Source organism: Labrus bergylta, chromosome 8, assembly GCF_963930695.1.
Source record: "Labrus bergylta chromosome 8, fLabBer1.1, whole genome shotgun sequence".
In the NCBI taxonomy this organism is placed as follows: Eukaryota; Metazoa; Chordata; class Actinopteri; order Labriformes; family Labridae; genus Labrus; species Labrus bergylta.
In genome coordinates this window covers 16,995,522-17,014,243 of record NC_089202.1, presented here as the reverse complement: position 1 = coordinate 17,014,243, position 18,722 = coordinate 16,995,522, and the positions used below count along the sequence as shown (strand labels likewise).

At 39.0% G+C, this 18,722-nt stretch overlaps 2 protein-coding genes across 2 annotated transcripts; both read right to left on the bottom strand.

Moving 5' to 3' along the window:
• Nucleotides 1-1,563: 1,563 nt before the first annotated feature.
• On the bottom strand, nucleotides 1,564-7,802 carry oscp1b (organic solute carrier partner 1b). Its single transcript, XM_020633543.3, has 10 exons — nucleotides 7,575-7,802; nucleotides 6,249-6,403; nucleotides 5,699-5,866; nucleotides 4,817-4,897; nucleotides 4,584-4,687; nucleotides 3,620-3,748; nucleotides 3,371-3,440; nucleotides 3,007-3,146; nucleotides 2,818-2,881; nucleotides 1,564-2,101 (listed from the first exon to the last, which is right to left on the bottom strand). The coding sequence occupies exons 1-10, from the start codon at nucleotides 7,684-7,686 to the stop codon at nucleotides 1,982-1,984; spliced, it is 1,143 nt and encodes a 380-aa protein (XP_020489199.1). The 5' UTR covers nucleotides 7,687-7,802; the 3' UTR covers nucleotides 1,564-1,981.
• Nucleotides 7,803-12,832: 5,030 nt separating this feature from the next.
• On the bottom strand, nucleotides 12,833-18,624 carry mrps15 (mitochondrial ribosomal protein S15). Its single transcript, XM_020633551.3, has 8 exons — nucleotides 18,387-18,624; nucleotides 15,729-15,797; nucleotides 15,428-15,503; nucleotides 14,790-14,838; nucleotides 14,580-14,664; nucleotides 14,421-14,479; nucleotides 13,292-13,483; nucleotides 12,833-13,089 (listed from the first exon to the last, which is right to left on the bottom strand). Exons 1-8 carry the CDS (start codon nucleotides 18,505-18,507, stop codon nucleotides 12,985-12,987), a joined length of 756 nt encoding a protein of 251 aa, XP_020489207.1. The 5' UTR covers nucleotides 18,508-18,624; the 3' UTR covers nucleotides 12,833-12,984.
• Between the last annotated feature and the right edge of the window lie 98 nt (nucleotides 18,625-18,722).

Below are 18,722 nucleotides of genomic sequence, written 5' to 3'. Positions count from 1 at the left end.
TATACTGTGGGGATAAAGCCCATCTCTGGACTTATTATTTTGAATAAGTATTTAAACAAATGTGGTTATATTACATGTCCGAAATGAACACCAAGTTTAAGTCTTGACTTGATATCACTTTTAAAATTTGGAAGGAAAACATCATACTTAATTGAATTTAAATATGGTTTGGAATATGTCACTGAAATTGAATTATCCTGATGATGAAATACACAGTCCACTGTCTAAATGTTCAGTTGACTATTGTTTTTTAATTGAGGCAGGTTGACTGCAGTGAACAGTCATGGATGAGCTCTGGTTTCTATTTGTTTTGCAGGTATGGCTGTCTCCTCAGGGCACATTGTCTTTCTTGTCTCTCCGTTGCCAAGATTATTTGGAAGACTTCACCAAAATCCTCCTCCCCTAGACAAATTCAGAGTAATGTCTCAGCATGCTTTGCATGTATGGTATGCATCTGTGTGTGAACGTGTGCGTGTGTGTGTGTGCGAGAAAGTGCGGTAGGTTGTGCAGATTATCTCACTTTGACTTGTTTTGCCAGCAGACTGCACACACGTATTGGGTACAAACAGCTGTTTCTATAGCACTTCTGACTGATCTTTTTTCAGATCCCAGAGGTCTAACGGGGGATTTAATTAAAGACATTTGCCTTTAATGCGCTGGTGTGGGGGTAAGTAGGAAGCGGAGTATATATTATTAAAATCCATAAACAATTGCAATTCATCAAATTTAACTAAGCCAAGTGAATAAGTTACAAAAATGTCACCCGGATACCTCGATCACCTTTTGGTACATTTTTTCTAAAGTATTATAACATGCACTGTAGCAATGTGTGGTAGTCTGGTGGGACCGCATACACAACGGTTAGAAAGGACCGACAGCTCCCCCTGCTGTTACATATTCGCAAAAACAAGCAACCTGTTTCAGGGTTCATGCCATTATTATCACATTATTGCATCAGTACACAAGCCAGTGATGCATTTTAAACAATAATGTGCAAAAATAAATAAATAAAAAAAAATACATCTTTCCTTCGGCTATTTATTTAAAAAAAATCCTATATTGCACATTGGACGATGTAACAACTGAAGCAAAATACTTATCTACACATAAATTAGATAGAAGAGGTAAACAGATGCATTTAAATAAAGTGTGCATTAAACATATTCATGTTAGACATCTTTCATATTGCTAAAGTATTTGATATTATAATAAAAATATTCTCAAATGAGCACATTTTGGGGGCCATCACTCAACATTCAGAGACATCACAGGGTAGTACAAATGTCCAACATCCTTCTCCCCGTTCTGTTTCAAGGTAGTGCAGCGCAATGCAAGAGATTAAGATAAACTCTTTCCTTGCCAAAATTAAGATTAGTGAGAAGTTGAGTCACATTAGAAAGAGCACTTGGTTTTCCTCTAAATTCCACACAAATAATTTGACTGTCAGTCCATTATCCAAAAAGGAAGTTAACAGACCTACAGGCCGTTTCATACTGTTCAATAAAGACAGAAAATCAACCTAAAACTGTAAGATGTGTTGAGGTTTGAAATTAAATCAGTGTGTATTTTGTTTAAAGCAATGCAGTTTGATTCAGATTTTAAATACAGAACACCTTGAATCCAAACTGATGTTTTTACCATAGCCGTACAGACATGTTCAACACACCGATGAAGGCCTACAGTATGTTCTGATGCACTGACAGTCAGCTTACAGTCTACATTCTACTACACTATACTGCAGCTTAACAACAACTTTCTTTGTAGTTATCTATTATCATTTGCAGTATGTAGTTGGTTGTTTGACAACCAAATAAAACACCTCCTCACAGATGCATTTGAAAGCACCCAAAAGAAGAGTTTTCTGTATGTGAGGTTGCTGCAGTGTATTTGCAGGTACAGAAAGCAGACTCGTCTACAGTAGAACAGACGATGCAGTGTGCTCAGTTTCCCCCCTCGAGGAATTTCTGTCATGGTGACACGGTCACAGGCCGTCCATCATGGCGAGGAGGTCGTCTCCTTTGCTGCTTGAACAGGGTGATTGATCTCCGGACTCGGTGAACTCTCCCATGATCTTGGCAAGTTCTGCATTGGCCTGTTGGTCCTGAAAGAAAATGTTAGCCACCAACTGTCAGTGCCAGAAAGTGGTCATCACCTGGATTGACACCTCATTACAGTAAATCCTGTTAGACTGGCAAAGTCTCCCATCGCAGATCATTGACTGAAACCTTAAACCTTTCATTGAGGTAGGTCAAATTTGGTCCAATCATTGGGGGTATGAACATCCTTCAAGTGATGAGACTTTCAGATTGGGATGAAACACACTACAGTATTTTCTCGGATTACAGATAAAACCTGTACCGGAATGAAGGCTTCTTAGGTCAAATGGGTCTGAGATGGGTTCTGCTATTGAGTTATCCATTCTATATGACACATCAGTGTCAAATTAAGAATTATCAGCCTTGCTATAAACCATATATTCTTTGTAGTTTAAAATGAGTATGACATGAGATAATAGCCAACAGGATGCTCTGAAAACAGAGAGTCCAAAATAAAAACAAACATCATTGTTGAAGAGAAGGCTACCAGTAAGAACTAGTGCTCTGTGGTTTAACTGGAGACAACACAAGTTAGGCTGGATAAATGTCATCTCTCATGAGAGACTTCTTGAATGTTTTCTTTAAGATCATTGCTTATTCAACTAGAGACATCATGTCATAGTGAATACACTTCTCCTGTTGTCCACGCGTGTCCTTCGATGATAGCAATGTGGTTAAAGTTAAGGTTAAAAATTTTGAGGACAGCTAACTTTGTGTTTACCTTGGTGGCTTGGATATTTATGACTCCATATGAAAGCTCGTCTGGTCTCGATATTAATGCCTCTCTGTGATAAAAGAGAGCAACACAATTAGTAATCACAACAAGTTAAAATAGATTATTTTCTTTACACAGGGCAAAGCAGCAGTTTCATCTGTTAAACACATTAACAGTCAAAACGAGCACACTCACTGTTCTTCCTCATCTGTGGCAAAGAGGTTGACTCTGAAGCCGCTGTCTGCATTCCCCGTTTTCTGAACTTCTAACCCTCCCATTAACTTTGCCAACAGATTCAGCTCCTCTTTGGCCAGAGGGTTGGGAGCAGTGTTGACCTGTTGACACATAATATATGTTTGTGTTAGTATATTTGTGCAGACAGTATCTTTTGTTCAAATGTTGCTAATTCTGACGCGGATTCTCCCAACAGATGTAGATTGCAGATCTGGACCAGGGTGACTTAATTAACTATTTATGCAATGTGGACAATGTAAGGAGTTTAACTGATGTCAAACCAGTCACCAAAATGCCAACAGTGCTGACAGTGAAGCTCTTTTACCTTAGTGTGCTGAGCAGAATTTTTAGAAGTTCCTGACATGTGGGTTTCCACGGGCCGGCTGACACTATACCTAAATGAAGAGATGAAAAAGACAGAATGAGTTATGACCATAAGACAGAATCTGAAAATGACAGTACAACTGTTTAATATAAAAAATAATAATAATGTGGCACAATATCATGACTCCATACATACAGTATGACCAAGTCGTCATGTTCAAGGGGATTTATTGAACTTTCAGAGTCTTACATGTTAGTGCCTAGTTTGGTGACCCTGTCTCCAAAGATCTCAAAAGACCCCTCCCGAAGAGCAGCCGTATAGTTCCCTCCGTTTGTGAACTGCAGCCTGCTCACCTCTTCACCAGCACAGCTAAACACCCTATAATAACCAGACGCAAAAAGGCAAAATTTAAACTTTGTTCAGCATGCTTTACAAACATTTTCTATGTACAGAAATATATTTTTTTAATTCATTTTGTGTGTTGGAAAAGTAGTCCTCTAAGTGGCAACCTTAAAAACATTCTACTTTTGATCACTCTTAGGCCCCGTTTCCACCAAGCAGTCCGGTTTGTTTCAGTACAATTTGGTACAATTTGGTTTAGTGAGTTAAACGTTCAAGAAGAACAGGGACACAGTAAACAAAGGGACCCTTTATGGTTGGATCGGTACCCTTGGCACCCCATCAGAAGGGTACCAAAAAAGGAGGATGGTACGGATACCTTATGTTGGTACCATTCCCAACTTTTGACGTTGGAAACGCTGATAAATGGGTGTATCGAACAGAACTGAACCGGACAGCTTGGTGGAAACGGGGCTTTACAGGGTTGAGGCTCAGGTGTTCTCTATGTGTGCTTCTGTATTCTTGATGTATTACATGTTTCTGTGTGCACAAACAAGATAGATAAATTCACAGCCACACACAACCCATCTAAAATTAGACTGTGAATACCTGTGCAAAGTAACCTCTGTAATGCAATTAGCTGCAGATAGGCCTACTTAACATGAGATTACAGTGTCTAGGTAAGATCAACTAACATATGAGAGGCACAAAGGCACACCTCAAGAGTCATCAAAAGACCAAAAGGTAAAAAGGTACAGTTTACTATCCAAGCCACTTTTTTTAATATTAGCCTCAGTTATCTGTCATAGTTGATATTCTGAAGAGTAAAGATGATCTGGATTTAAGAGGAAACCGTCATACATAGTGGTGGTACCTGATCAAACCAGGGACCTGTGTTCCATACGGCACAGGACCACTGGTGGGGAGCACAAAGCGACCGTTAGAGTTCTGCACTTTGTCCTTGAGGAAAATAGACACCTGGCAAGAAGAAAGAGAAGAAAGAGGAGAGGTGCATGTGAGGACAATAAGACAAAACACAAGGAGAAAGTAATATTATCCAGTCAATTGTGTTCACATTACACACATCTGGAAAAATGATGGACTTACTCTTATGTGCATATCTTGAAAGAAGATGAGGAGAGTTTGTCTGATCAGCTGGAATTCCCCACTAGACAAGGGTGTATACATCTAACCAACAAGAGAGTTCACAACAGGTTATTTATTGACTAGTTAACCTTATTGTATACAGTAAATAACAAAAGTGTCTTATCCTACATTGTTGTTTTGCATTGTCCCATAGCACAGTGTACATGATTTTAATACAATTGACAAATTGAAACATGTTATACATCAAGTATTAACAGCTGGATATTGACCTGAAGGGTTACTTTTTGTCAGAGTGGTAAAAAAAAAAGCGGATTCAGTTGCTTCAACTGGGGTCAATGTGTAGATGAATAGGATGGGCTTCTCTCTTTCTGACACATGGACGTTCATTCCATGCTCTATTTGGCCATATTTATTTTTGTATTTATTTTTGTGATTATTTTTGTGTTTACTGTTGATATTTAATTATACCTTTGTACAAAGAGAGTACAAAGAGCACAGTTTACCAAAGTAAAATTCCTTGTGTGTTTAAGCATACCTGGCCAATAAAGCTGATTCTGATTCAGAAATTGTGTTACATGACAGATTTAAAGATCCTCTTGAGAAGAGTAATGTCTTGCAATGTATCACCAGTAAAGCTGTAGAGTGTTAAGTCATTTCTATACTCCACAGCTGACCATCTACCACTCAACAGAAAAACAAGCTTCATATGAAGATGTTTCCCTTTCCTTTTGGAATGACTAGTCATGTTGTGGATATCTCTTTACATCCTACCTGCATTCAATTAGACCTGGTTCACTACAAAAAGGTCTTGCACCTCGCTGAAGAAAACCCTCCACAAGCCACATTCATAGTCGATACCAAGTGTGAAGAGACCTGTCATACCTCTATGAGCTGCTGGTATGTTTCATCAACCTGGCTGAGGATGCTTGGAGTATCTTTCACAAAGTCTTTGATCGCGTCCATGTGGTTAAAGGAGACGAGGAGGATGTCCTTTGGCCGGGGACAGAGAAGCACTTGGTACTTGAAAGCCATGGTCATCAAGTCATAAAGCTGCAGAGGACAAATGCACAAAGTTACCAGCTTAGCCATCAATATAGAAAGATTCTTACGGTTGTTTAATAAACAGCAGAGGGAGCCACATTCAACTGTATAACGTGAATAAGCTGTGAATCGCTCTACTGTTATTCAAGGATTCAAATGATATGTTTCAACCAAGTTTTACACACCTGCATAGCAAGCAACATAAAGCATTCATTAATGTTTACACCGATCATATGTAGATGTGACGCATTCTTGATTCTTAAACGTCACACTACTCTGTATACTTAAGAGACTGTTAAGATAAACTGCCATTACTGTGCAGTGGATGAGTGGTGGATATATCTATACAACTCAGTATACAGAGGTACAGGAGGGACACATGATGACTTACCTTGTCCATGCTAGCTTGATTGAGTCTCATTATGGAGGCGTGGGCCAGCCTGTCGAACACAGTCCTCAGGGCCTTTTTGGAGTACAGCTCCTGTGGCTTGAAAAGCTCTTCAAGGAACTTTTTGTTGAACATGGTGGTGATGATGTCATTCATAACTAGTCAGGCAAACAGTTCAAACAAATATGTTAATAGAGGTTATACAACAGTACTTTCTACTCAGACAAAAGCAGATGAGCATTCTATACGGCAGTATGTGTATAACAAAACCTGTTCTTTGAAGCCTATCCCAAAAGCCTTTAAAAAAAAAAAAAGCAGCAATGTAACAATGAAAGCCACCAGCATGTCCTACTCTCCAGCATTGCAATCGCCAGGTAAAAGTCTCTGTTTTTGAACTCCCATCAGAATTTAGTACGAATATATATATCGAGCCCTGTTGTAAATGACAGAATAAATAACAATTGTGGTTTTTAGTATCAGTTAACTTCTTTTTTAACAAGCTCTCCATCGGCTCAGTTGTGAGGCAATTCATCTCGCCTATAACTGAAGAAGTACTTTCTGCAACTTACACATAAGAAAGCACAAGTTCCACTGAAAATGTGAGGGGCAGTGTAGAAAGTAAAACAGCTGTCAGAGCAGAGACAGACAGACGACCCTATATGAGCTTCGTGTTGAATACCGTACGGTGTCTTAGAAGTTGCACGAGGTCCTGCTTGGATTCAGAGACAGCGCCGGCTCATCTTTGGCGAGGGGAACTTTCAATGCAAGATCTCACCTGGTGCATATTTATCACGCCAACTTGTTTAATTAGCAGGTTGCTTTAGTCTAGGCCAAAGCACAGCAAAAGAGCCAAAGAGCCTAATGCGATGCAATTCTGTGATAATACCTCTCCTTCTGTCCTCCTCTATCCAGCCAGCTATTGTGGAAACTTTATGAATTAAAAGCAGACGGATGAATGAAATAGTTTTCTGAAAACCAGATCAATGACTGACATTTCCAGACTTGATTTTGAATGGATACAGAAATTGTAAAGACTCTTAATGTATGCAAGTGTGAATTAGGGGGTGCAGATAAGTACTCCTAATCATAAGTCCTGTTCAGAACAAACTTTCTTGTGTTATTTATGATTTAAAAACAATAATGTGGATTAAAAGACAGCCTGTTGACTCAGTGATGTTAACTCTCTAATATTAAAAAAAAGAGTTAACAAACCTGTAAACAGACCAACCCACCCAACTAAATGCCCTTTTAACACAATGTAAAATGAACGTGCAGCTGCAGGGTGACATTTGTGTTGTTATCTGGATAGCTGCTAAGCTAGCTAGCTACCTTTCTTAGCCTTGTCAGCAGGGATATTCTGCGCTCGAAGCCGCTGGTCCAGGATATAAAGCATTTCTCCGCCGAGGTTGATGAACAGCAGAGGCAGAGTACTTGACGACATGGTGGTATCTGAGCAGACGAATATCTCCAGAAAAGGTAGGCAGACAGTGGTTGCACCTAGCTCGAAATGCTAATTTTTGATAAGGGGGGGGGGTCTGTTTGGTAAAGCTTCTTCTGGTTGCCAGGCCACGAAGCGAACAGCCAATCAGAGCGCTGTGCTTTATGACGTAAAGGGAAGCGGAGGTGTTCGGCGGATGTGACTCTGTAAAATCATAACGAGCAAGTACGTAAGTAGCGAGTTTAGTTCATCACAGGAATCGCAATTGCATGACCTTTGAGAAAGGCAGACGGATTTGGACAATAAGGATTATTGAACTGGATAACACATTAAAGTCACAAGTTTCTAGCAAGTTATAAAAAAATATATATTTTAATGTATGGACATTTGTTTAAAAAAAAGATTACTGCAAAGAAGGCAGCATACGACTACTTAGTTGGCTGTATTGTGCTTTTTTTACCATCTTTTTTTGTTTAAGGGACCAAAGGGTCTTAGTAAAGGAAAAGAGGAATGAAGGCGATATGAAGATGCAGGTTAATAAGAATCACAAGCCTAAATGGTTTCTGAACAACTAACACAGGAAAGGGTTTATTCTCACCTTTTCATTGTGAGAGCACCACGTGGCTCTCATTTCCTACCATGAACGTTTAATGAAATAACAACAAATGTATGTAAACATGTTTTTTATTGACAATGTTGCTCAAAATGATTCATGATTACACATTATCAGTCTTCGAGTGATTTAAAAGTGCATTTTATTTAAAGTGATGGAAAAATGATATTAATGGTGTTAGCAATTTGTCACAGGTCATTGCATGATTTGCTAGCTGCTCATTCTTTGTGGTCTGCATGAAAGCTAGTCTTCTGACAGGAGTAAAAAAAAAAAAAAAAGTCACTTCCACAAACCATGGACACACACAGAAAACACTGTATAGTCGGACATAGGGTCAGAACTTAATGCATTTTTACAGTGAAACTTCTCCACTCCTGATGCGGATTTCTCTCGCCATCCTGCAGGTCTCACAGTGTCCGCAGAAAAAGGTCATCAGGGCGTCATTGAGTACGGTTCCCTGTCATTGGAAAGTTGCAACACAATCACAACATGGAAAACCAAACTTCAGAAGGAAATGTTGTATAGTTCAGATTTCATAATCGCATGGGAACACCCAATGTTTCCTATGCTCATGAAATCTCTGTCTTTCATAAGAGCCAATTTGTTGAAAGCAGGGGCTGTCTTCCTGTTTGAGACTTGCAGTAAAACCCACAAGATGAACAAAGGTATGTTGAAGAGTATATAGTAACATGAACATACCTGTATACCATAGGTCAGTCTCATATGTGTCCTCATGGCAGTTAAGCCTCCTGGCACGCAGCCCAAGCAGCAGTTTTCTCCATACTTACTAGCAGTGAAGCAGCTCAATGCAATTGGACAGAAGCAACCAAGAGCACCTGCACAGTGGAGTGGTTTTTCATTTTGAATATTTAATAAAGGTAATTAAAAGTGTGTCTGTACCGTGTATGCACAAAAATTATAATAAAAAGAATAATGTTAATTACGGCTTCATGAATAGTACTCACAGACTAAGAGGTCACTGCAGCAGGAGCACAGGCCTGTGCTCCACTCTCCTGTTTGCACATTTGTTCCATAGCCACCACTGCCTGGTTGATGGGTGACCACTGGGTTTGACATGATTGATGACTGGATTTGGTTTTGGAGCTGGTTTTTAATTAGCCTCCTGGTTTAAAAACAAACAAACAAAACACAAGCTGTTTATGTGGACAGAACAGAAGCATGGTTTGCTAGAGTGGAAAAGCTTTAAGGGAAAATGTTTTAAACCAATCTCTCCATGTTCTGCAATTGTGTTTACACCTTTCAGGCGGCTAATTTATATTCATTAAATGTCACAGTTAAGATTTCCACTGAGAAATACAAATAGTTAAGGGCGATCCATTTGAGAATTACACTTGATCTATCAGTCACACAGCTTAGTCAGGATTCACAAATATTCTTGCAAAGAATGTGATGCATGAAAGAAATTTCACACTAATCGGTGGTGTGCTTTTTAAAAAATTAAAAAACTAATAAATTGATAATTGTTCACACAATACTTATTTAGTTTAAAATAGCTCATAAAATTCATTGTTCAGCCAAATACTAGTGAATCAAACTTGAGAGACATAACATAAAAGTTGTAGAGAAAGACAAAGGTCTGCACACTGTTCAGTTCCCATTTTAAACAGGGAAATGTTTCGATCCTCCTCAGGCAAATGTGGCAGGAGACAAACAGTCTTTACTGAAGTGAGGCAATCAGCAAAAAAAAATATTATCACCTACAATTCTACAATTCATTAAGAAGACACTTTTATCCAAAGTGATGAACATCAGAGAGTAAGTACAACACAAGCAGAAGTCTAGAGAGGAGGAAACAGTCCAGATGAACAGCTTTAAGTCCGATGGGACACACAGGTGATGACAGGCAGTGCACAGAGACTGGGCACTACTTTATTTTCTTAAGTTCATTATCGTCATCAACAGCAACTTCAACAGCTGAGTTCTAATCAGCATCAAAACCATCCTAAACATCATCGTCATCATCAATATAAAACACCAGTTGAACAAAAACAACAACAACAGGGACAATAAATATAACAAAACACAAGAGGGTGAGGGTTCAGGCAAAAACATATTTTGAAAGGATGTTTGACCTAGCAGAGTTTTAGTGAGACAGGACTATCGACTAGCTAATAGAGAAAATAGAGCAATACGTTTAGAATGCTACACACAATGTAAAAAAATGAGTCTGCAGCAAAAAGGAGAAAACAAAGTCCTAAGAGGAAAAGATCACCCTCACCATCATATTTATTGTCCCTGTTTATTTTTTAGGTGATAATGATTTTTTTGCAGATTGCCTCCCTTCAGAAAAGATTGTTTGTCTCCTGCCACGTTCGCCTGAGTTGCCCTGTTGGAATAAGGTTGCTCATTGGGAGCTGAACAGTGTGTGGACATTTCCTCTTTTTTTTTGTCCTGCACCTCCTGTATGCATTTTGCTTGAATGTGCACAAACTAGTATTCTTTTTTTTATACATGTGTAAAGAAGGCTATCATCTGTGTTAATTATCTATTAGTGATAAGTACAGGAAGCGTTAAAACTGGTTTACAAAAGTTATAGTCACACAGTAAAATGATGAACGCCACTGAAGAAAAGTTTCATAATCAAACTTTGAGCCAACTGTGTCTCTCTTTCACTCACTTCATGTGAATGCACAACTTTTAACATGCAAAACACGACAACTTAACTGCTAAAAAGTTACATTCTTTAGTGAATCTACTGTGAGAGGAAGAAAAGGTGTCACTTACCAGAAGAGTCTGTCAGTGTGCTCTCCTCCTGATCTAACTGACAAAACTGCACACCACCACACAGGAAGCTGTGACGAGCTGAAGCTGTGAAACGCTGCTTTAGCAACAAACTGTTGCTTCTGGAGATGACAAAGATCTGTGGGTCATTCACCGACAAACTCTAGACCATTATCGAGAACTTCTCATAATGCTTAGAGGCTGATAGCGGGCAAAATCATAAACTGCTACAGCTCACTTACCTGTGTATCTGTAATGAGGTTAACATGCTCTTCAATCTCACATTAGATCAGCAGTTCACAGAATTTACTGTTATCAGTGGATTACATCCTTTTTGTGTTAGATTTGATCATATATTTACTATGTCGTCAATGCAGTTAACATTTAAAGGGGATAGATTTACTCAATATCTGATATATGTATATATAGATAAAAGCAGCTGCAAGAACTTTTCTACTTATTGTGTAACACCCCAGAGGAAATCAAAATGTAACCTCTTGGATGCACATTGAACTTTATTTGTTACTATCCAAGACTTGAAACAGTGGAAGATTAACAGGAAGTAGCAAGGTTATTGAGGCTACACATTCAATGCATCCTCCTGTCTGAAACGTGTTGTTTTCTGATACAAAAGACAAAGATCATAAAGTGACCATGTGGTCAATTAATGGGGGCCAAAGTAGGACCGGTTCAATTTAAAGTAAAATCTAATTATTGTCTGGACAAAATGAGAAGCATTTTTTTTTTTTTAACATCATACACTTTGTTCATATGTGGTTTCATATGACACTTCCCTGTTTTTTGTTTGTGAGATATGCACATTAATGGAGAGACATCAGAGTGAGGAGGCTGCACAGACACTGGTGCCCCAAGCAGTTGGGTGCCTTGCTCAAGAGCACCTTTCCAGCTAGAGGTCCCAATTTGCATTCTCGCTCGGTACCAGGACTTGAACCAACATCCCTTGTTTCCCAACCTAAGTCCTCAGATTGAGCGTCAGAATCCTTAACTGTACAGCTACAAAATAAAAATAACTACTTATCTGGCTGTAAACTAAAATGTAAACATTTCTAGCTTCTATAAAATTGAACATGTTTTCAACAGTTTAGTATAAATCCATCATTATGAACAGACTTTCATGTTATGCCTCTAACTTCTGATTTAAGCTATTTCAAAGCCCTTTATGACAAACATTTTCCGTCCAGCCATCCATTATCTATACCACTTTTTCCGTTTGGGGTTGTGGGGACTGGTCGCCATGTTAATCACAGGTCTGACATATAGAGATAGACAACCAAACAACCAGGCCAGAGTGAACATGGAGAACATGCAGACTCCACACAGAGAGGCCCTGTGTGATGGGGATTCAAACCACTGCACTGCCGACAAACATTTCAAGTCAATCAAACCGAGATCAGAAAAGATAAATCATACTGAGGAGGCTCAAAGATGGCGACACAGTGTGTGTAAACAATGAGAAGAACTAATCGTTCAAGAGCTCCATGTTTAACCTGCTGCTACTTCCCAGAAAAATATCCTACAGTGTTTTATCAGACAGCTAACTGATCAAATAACAGGATTTTTGCCTTTTGGATATCAGAACAGTCTAATATTTCATGATTGCATAATCTTTTGTATTATCTGCTTCAGTTAATACCTGGCATGAGAGGGCTTAATGGTTGATTCTGTTGTATTATCTGTAGAAATACATTTCCAAAGCTCTTCTGATTTAAACAGTCTGGAAGTACAACTAGTCTGCAAGTATGGTGCAGAACAATCACAACGACAGCATCACAATCAACTTTCTGTGACATTTTATTTCCACTTAATTCTGACATGGACCAGAAAGTGAAAGCAAAACAATATTTTAAAGATGGGAACACATGAACGAGGTCAAATGAGTTTGTAAAAGTGAGGATCAGTTATTGTAATATACAGTGTAATGTCTTTTATTGGGACTCAGCAGCTCTTGTGTTTGTTGTCGTTGCGTCTGTTGATGCTGCACTTGGCTTCATCTTCAGCTCTGCTTTCTGCTTCTGTACTTCTTTGAAGACCTGAGAACAGAGAGGGGACGGAAAGTGAGCGGAGGCTTGACCTTGTCAGTCACTTAAATTAGTGTGTATCAACCTACAGAGACAGCTTGAGTAACGCTCTGAGACATAATGTAACTATTGTCTGACTAGTAAGTTATAAAAGTCTTCAAAGGTCTTTAAATAAGTGATCTTGAGTAGACTAATGGGGGTCATTTGTTGCTACCTTAATGCAGAAGGCCTTCTTGGCTATCCAGCGGCGAGTGGCCCGTCTGTAGTAATCGGGAGGGAACGTGTATGTGATGCCCAGCTGCTGGCACACTTTCTCAAAGGAATCATAGTGTACCAATCGAAGGTTTTTCAACATCTTCTTCCTTTGGTCAATGGCCATTAACATCCGCCTTTTGTTAGCTTTGTCCTGCAGTGAAATTAAACATGAAAGAAGGAAAACAAAGGGGATGAGAAACAGGCTTTTTAAAAACAAAGGTACAAATGAGGACATCAAAGCTGTTTTCACACATGCACAAAACTCCTGAAAACATCTGCATGTGTGAATGCAAACAGCCAAATTTGACCGTGACTACCAGTTGCACGTATTAGAGATGTAACGGTAACGTCAACTTCACGATATCGTAAGATCAAATGCGTCTTGATACCGTCATGGGCCTGTGACAGCCGCAGTGGAGCAGAGCAGACCATCTTCCCATGCGCCCCCCTTCATCCTTTGCACAGTGCTTGACCGTCTCAATAAATAACTGTGTTAAACTCTTGTCACTTTGTCTGCCATCTTGGATTCACGCAGTGTCTTTTTTATACCATGTCTCGTCTCCGGAGACCCGCCCCTCTGCTGTCAGATAAGGAAAACTACCGGCTGTGAGAGACATGTTTGAATACCCAACTGAGCAAGATTTTGTCAGGAGTGCATGTGTGAAAGCAGCTCAAATTAAGGCTTTTTTTTCTTTTCTTTTTTTCTCTCGCTTAATAAGCTTATGTCACAGAAAAACAGCTCAACACTTATTGGTACAACATATACTCTGTATCCGTGTCAATTTTGACCACAATGTTCTATGTATGATGTAACATGGAAATTTCCAACCATGATTGTGCTACGTATGTTCTATTTCAATGTAGCGGGGTGGGGGGGCTAAACAGGATATCCTGTGGCAATGTTTGCCTCAAGCCAGAGGAAAGCAGAGAGGAAATGTGACGACACTTGAGAGTCGTAGTCGACTGTGCTTTGATATGAAAAGTCATCGAAGGTTTTTACGAGCTCTGTTCAAAGAATGGACGTCCTGCGTGACTTCAAAGAGAGAAAGGGAACGCTAAAGTATTCCAGTCTCTGCTGCTTCACTCACATTGTGATGTTTCAGCAAGTGCTCCTGATAGTTACGGATTCTTGCGGTCAAAACAGCCACTGAAAGAAAAACAAATGATAAGGTTACAATACTGTGTATCTAATATTTGTACTCATGAGGTCACACGATTTCAACTTGAAAAAAAAGAAGTGGACTCACCCTTAACTTCCACTGAGCTACGGTCATTCTCATCCCTCTGGACTTTTGCAATCAGCTGTTCCTTTTTTATTTTGAGCTTTTCACTCTGAAAACACAAATTACCGATGGTCAGAAAAGCAATCATAATCATTCAAAACTTCAGAGAACAAGAAGTTCAAGGAATTTTAAAAAAAGAAAGAAAGGGGATCTGTGGGAACGCGGGGAACTTACGTGACTCGCTAACTCCAATGAAAGTAGTCTTTTGACGAGATCATCGGTCCTGTGAGAAAGAAAAAAAAAGTGTTAGCAGAGAAGATGACTAACAGTCTGTGGAGCCTTGAACACAAGTTGTGACTTTAAAGTTAAAGGTAAAATGTGTAGAATTTTACAGTAAAATATCTCAATTAAATACAAATGGAATAAACATGTTATATATTATTTCTGTGGGATTCTTAGATTACCTAGAAAAAGTACTGAGTCAGCACACCAGAAGCTGCTCCAATTAAACAGAACTATATGGAATATCACATGTAACGTTTCGGGCCCTCGCCCTAATTGGAGCAGCTTTTGGTATGCGGACTACTTTTTCTACATTTGAATGTTTTTTTGTCCAGCACCCAGCACTTAAAACTTTCCTGGATGTGCGTAACTTTTTGTATAAATACTTAGATTACCTGAAATATTACCAACCATTTTCAAAGACAGACACAATAGCTGAGAGAATCACTGCCCTGATTCCCTGCCCTACTGTCTCGACGTAACCTTTTGCTATTGATTCAATTTAGAGCTCCCTGGTGGTGGAATTTAAATACTGTGTGTTTTATTTTTTTACTCAGTGTATGTAACATAAAGTATTTATGAATGTTTACGTTTGAGCGAGGGGTACAGCTGTGTAGTCCATCTTCAGCATTGTAGGAGGAAGATCACTGAGCTGGCTCACAGAGACTGAAAAGGAAAAATACATGTTTTTAATGAAACAAGAGCATAACTGAGACAATGTCAAAACTTGCTTCCATAACAAACCGGTTTTATATATTTATTTTTCATATCTATTTTTATAGAGGCAAAGTTTGGAGCCAGTAACCTGCTGCCACAAACAACACCATGTACAGCCTAAGATCATTTGCAATGCCCGTCCATAGATGGGCCAAGCACAACAATAAAACGTACCTGTCTTCTTTTTCTTGGGAGCCCGAGCGTAATGTCTCGCTGGAGGTTGAGCAGCAAAGCTTCCTACAACTGAGAAGGAAAAATATAAGAATATCAAAAACATGTGTACTAGCCTTTCATGGATGTGAAGCGGACAATAGGCCTGATGTTGTTCAGGCCAGCTTTATTTGAGCAGAGACTTCTCTTCACTTTTGATTTGGTCACTTCTTCTGCATGTTATACATCTGGACCCAACTGCAGAACTGTACTATTATTAATAACATGACATTCAGCTCAACAGGGATTCTGTCTGCAATGCATGGCTCCATGTGAAACATTTCTATTCCGTGAAGTGATAAGGAAAGTCATAAAATGAAGTAGAAACTGATCCACAAGATTAAGCTGCTCGATTTGAACGGCATCAGTGAGATTATCTGTGTGAACAAACTGTCCTCAAACCTCAGATTAAAAACGACTACGCACATTAAAAGATGGTGAGATGATAGTGGTCTTTAATAGCAGTATCTCTAAAACACCCAAGTGTGGTAACTTCCTTTTAACACTGCTGCTTCACACCTCCTTCACAAATCAAGACATAGACACGTCTGTAGTGTCTGATGACATTTTAGACGAAAAGGTTTTGCTTTTCTTTGTGTTCCTTATCATCCAAAGTACCACAAACACTCATTTACGAGGCAGTTTATTCAAAGCGTAAATATTACAAGTTATTCCATTTTTGTAATACACTTCTGTTTGTGAAGAAGCTATTTTCCAAAAACTGAGGAGTGTAGTGGTCTGTTCCGAGAAGAAGCCAACCAAACCCGAGACGGGCCTGTTGATAAAGGCTTGATTCTGAGTTTTTGGAGATGAACTTGATACGGTTCTAATAAAAAGAGATAGAGCATCAAAGACAGACGTGACCTTGAAAAGAAGAAAGTCACATATCTGTGAAAAGCAAGCATTAAAAAGCCTCTTCCAACCAAGTTCCCTTTAAACACTGCAGTCATATTTCTAGGATGTACATATATATTTGTAAATTATACAACTACTATAACTAATTATATAACTCTCAGTCGTCAGTTTACTGCTAAATAGTCAGCCGTCATAGTAGCTGGATCAAACTACAGTCTACACATGTGTTACTCAACCCGCGGCTCTCGAGCCACATGTGGCTCATTTGGGACTAGTTGTGGCTCTTTAAGTTCCTCCTTGGAGGAAAAAAAAAAAGCCTAAGTAATTATTTATAAAGGGAAACATTGTCAGCAGAAATTATTCTTTGCAAGTCATGCCACTGTGTTTCCCACACATATTTTAGGAAAGAAAGAGGTTTTTTTGAATTGTGGCTCTTGCAGAAATATTTTTTGCTCAATGTGGCTCTTAAGTCTAACAAGGCTGAGTACCACTGGTCTACACTGAAGTTAATAATTAGGCTGAATGACATGTGAACATTTGACTCTTTTTCTTTTAGCTTTTGAGCACCTAACACGTGTTGATTTTTTCCTATCCTCCCTACTTAAACTCTTACTTTCTCTACATTCGATTAGCTTTTTTTTTTTTTTTTTTTACTTGCATGGAGTCTATTTTCTACCATTTCATTAAAAGTCTTATATGAAAGTCGAAGGCTCTCCAGATTCTTAATCCAAAACCCTCACTCCTCTTCTCCAGCCTCTACTTAAAGTGCACGCTTATTTGTCTGTAACAAATGGTCTGGACTCAGTGCTGTGACGTTCAAGCAAAGTGTTGTGAAGGTGCCATTTGGTGAGGAATACTGAAATTCAAAAAGCTGAAGGAATCGAGGTGCAAACAGCTCAGGGTGTGTGTGACACCCTGAAGAAAGGCAGGTGGGTTCTTACTCAGAATGTTGTTTCTGATTTTAGCAACTTCAGTTGAGAAATAGTCAATATGGTAATGCACCCCCCCCCCCCCCACCCCCAAAAAAAGGAAGTGTGCCCTGGTTTTTTAATCTTTTTTTAATTACTTTGTTATTGCAGTTCTGTTGTGTGTTTTCAAACTTTGCTTTATTGTCTGTTTTGTTAAGTCTTATCTGAACGCTTCGTCTGTAACAATGTTTTTGAATTTGTGGTTGATTTGCACAGTAGGTAACATACATATATTTGATATAAGGAATATATATCTAAGGAAGTCTAGATTTTTTAAATACTTTGGGCAGGAGCGCAAACATTTTTAGTGAAAGTTTTTCAGCCGTTCTAAGTAATTTAAAAATCCTTCCAAACACAAACATAACATTTATACCATTTTGTAGACTACAGTAACACAGTGGATGATTTAATATATATTTTAATATTATCTGCATAAGGATGTCCAAATGCTATTCACGTTCTTTTTTAAATCTATGGAGGTGTTTTTTTTTTTAAATTACATTAAAGGAGACTAAACTTGACATTATGACGGGGAAAAAAAACCTTGAAAATCCAAAACATATTTATGTACTTTAATAAACAGTTGTAAATAATTGCGTTAATCTGCTCTTTGAAGTTGCAGCACTCTTGTCAACACTGCCCCCTGCTGTTCGCAGAGGATAACAACATGCTGGAGCTTCACTTTGACACAAGGCAGTTCGGCATGTTATCCTGCAAAATGAAATGGTCTTGACAGCTTTTCCCTGAACACAGACGGTCAGTTATCTTAAAGGTTATCATGTCTTTTTTGTACACTTACCACAGCTGACTCTGGGTCCTGACAGCAGCGCCGAGCTGCATGTCCAGGGTTTCAGTGAACGAGCGGAGCACAGAGCGCCGCTCGACCTTAAAGCACTTCGCAGAGCTATGTTTGCCAACATGGCTGTAAAGATAGTTTACTACTGAGGAAATTAACAGTGGTTAATAGTGGTAGAATTAGCTAAGGTAATCACACTCGACCCCTACATGAGGTCCGCCATTTTGACTAGACCACACTAATTGAGTGACGATGGAGGGATTTTTTTTTTTTTTCTTCAGGCTGTGCAAACAATCCCAGACCACATCGATGAGACACGAGAAAAAAAAACGGTTTAAT

Excerpts from the sequence above, each read along its gene's own strand:
- oscp1b (XM_020633543.3), bottom strand. The coding sequence starts at position 7,686 with ATGTCGTCAAGTACTCTGCCTCTGCTGTTCATCAACCTCGGCGGAGAA. Across the intron at positions 6,404-7,574 it reads TGCTGACAAGGCTAAGAAAG|TTATGAATGACATCATCACC; the intron begins GTAGCTAGCTAG and ends TTGCCTGACTAG. Across the intron at positions 3,147-3,370 it reads ATTCTGCTCAGCACACTAAG|GTCAACACTGCTCCCAACCC; the intron begins GTAAAAGAGCTT and ends ATGTGTCAACAG.
- mrps15 (XM_020633551.3), bottom strand. The coding sequence starts at position 18,507 with ATGTTGGCAAACATAGCTCTGCGAAGTGCTTTAAGGTCGAGCGGCGCT. Across the intron at positions 15,504-15,728 it reads TCCCAAGAAAAAGAAGACAG|TCTCTGTGAGCCAGCTCAGT; the intron begins GTACGTTTTATT and ends TTTCCTTTTCAG. Across the intron at positions 14,480-14,579 it reads TAGCTCAGTGGAAGTTAAGG|TGGCTGTTTTGACCGCAAGA; the intron begins GTGAGTCCACTT and ends TTTTTCTTTCAG.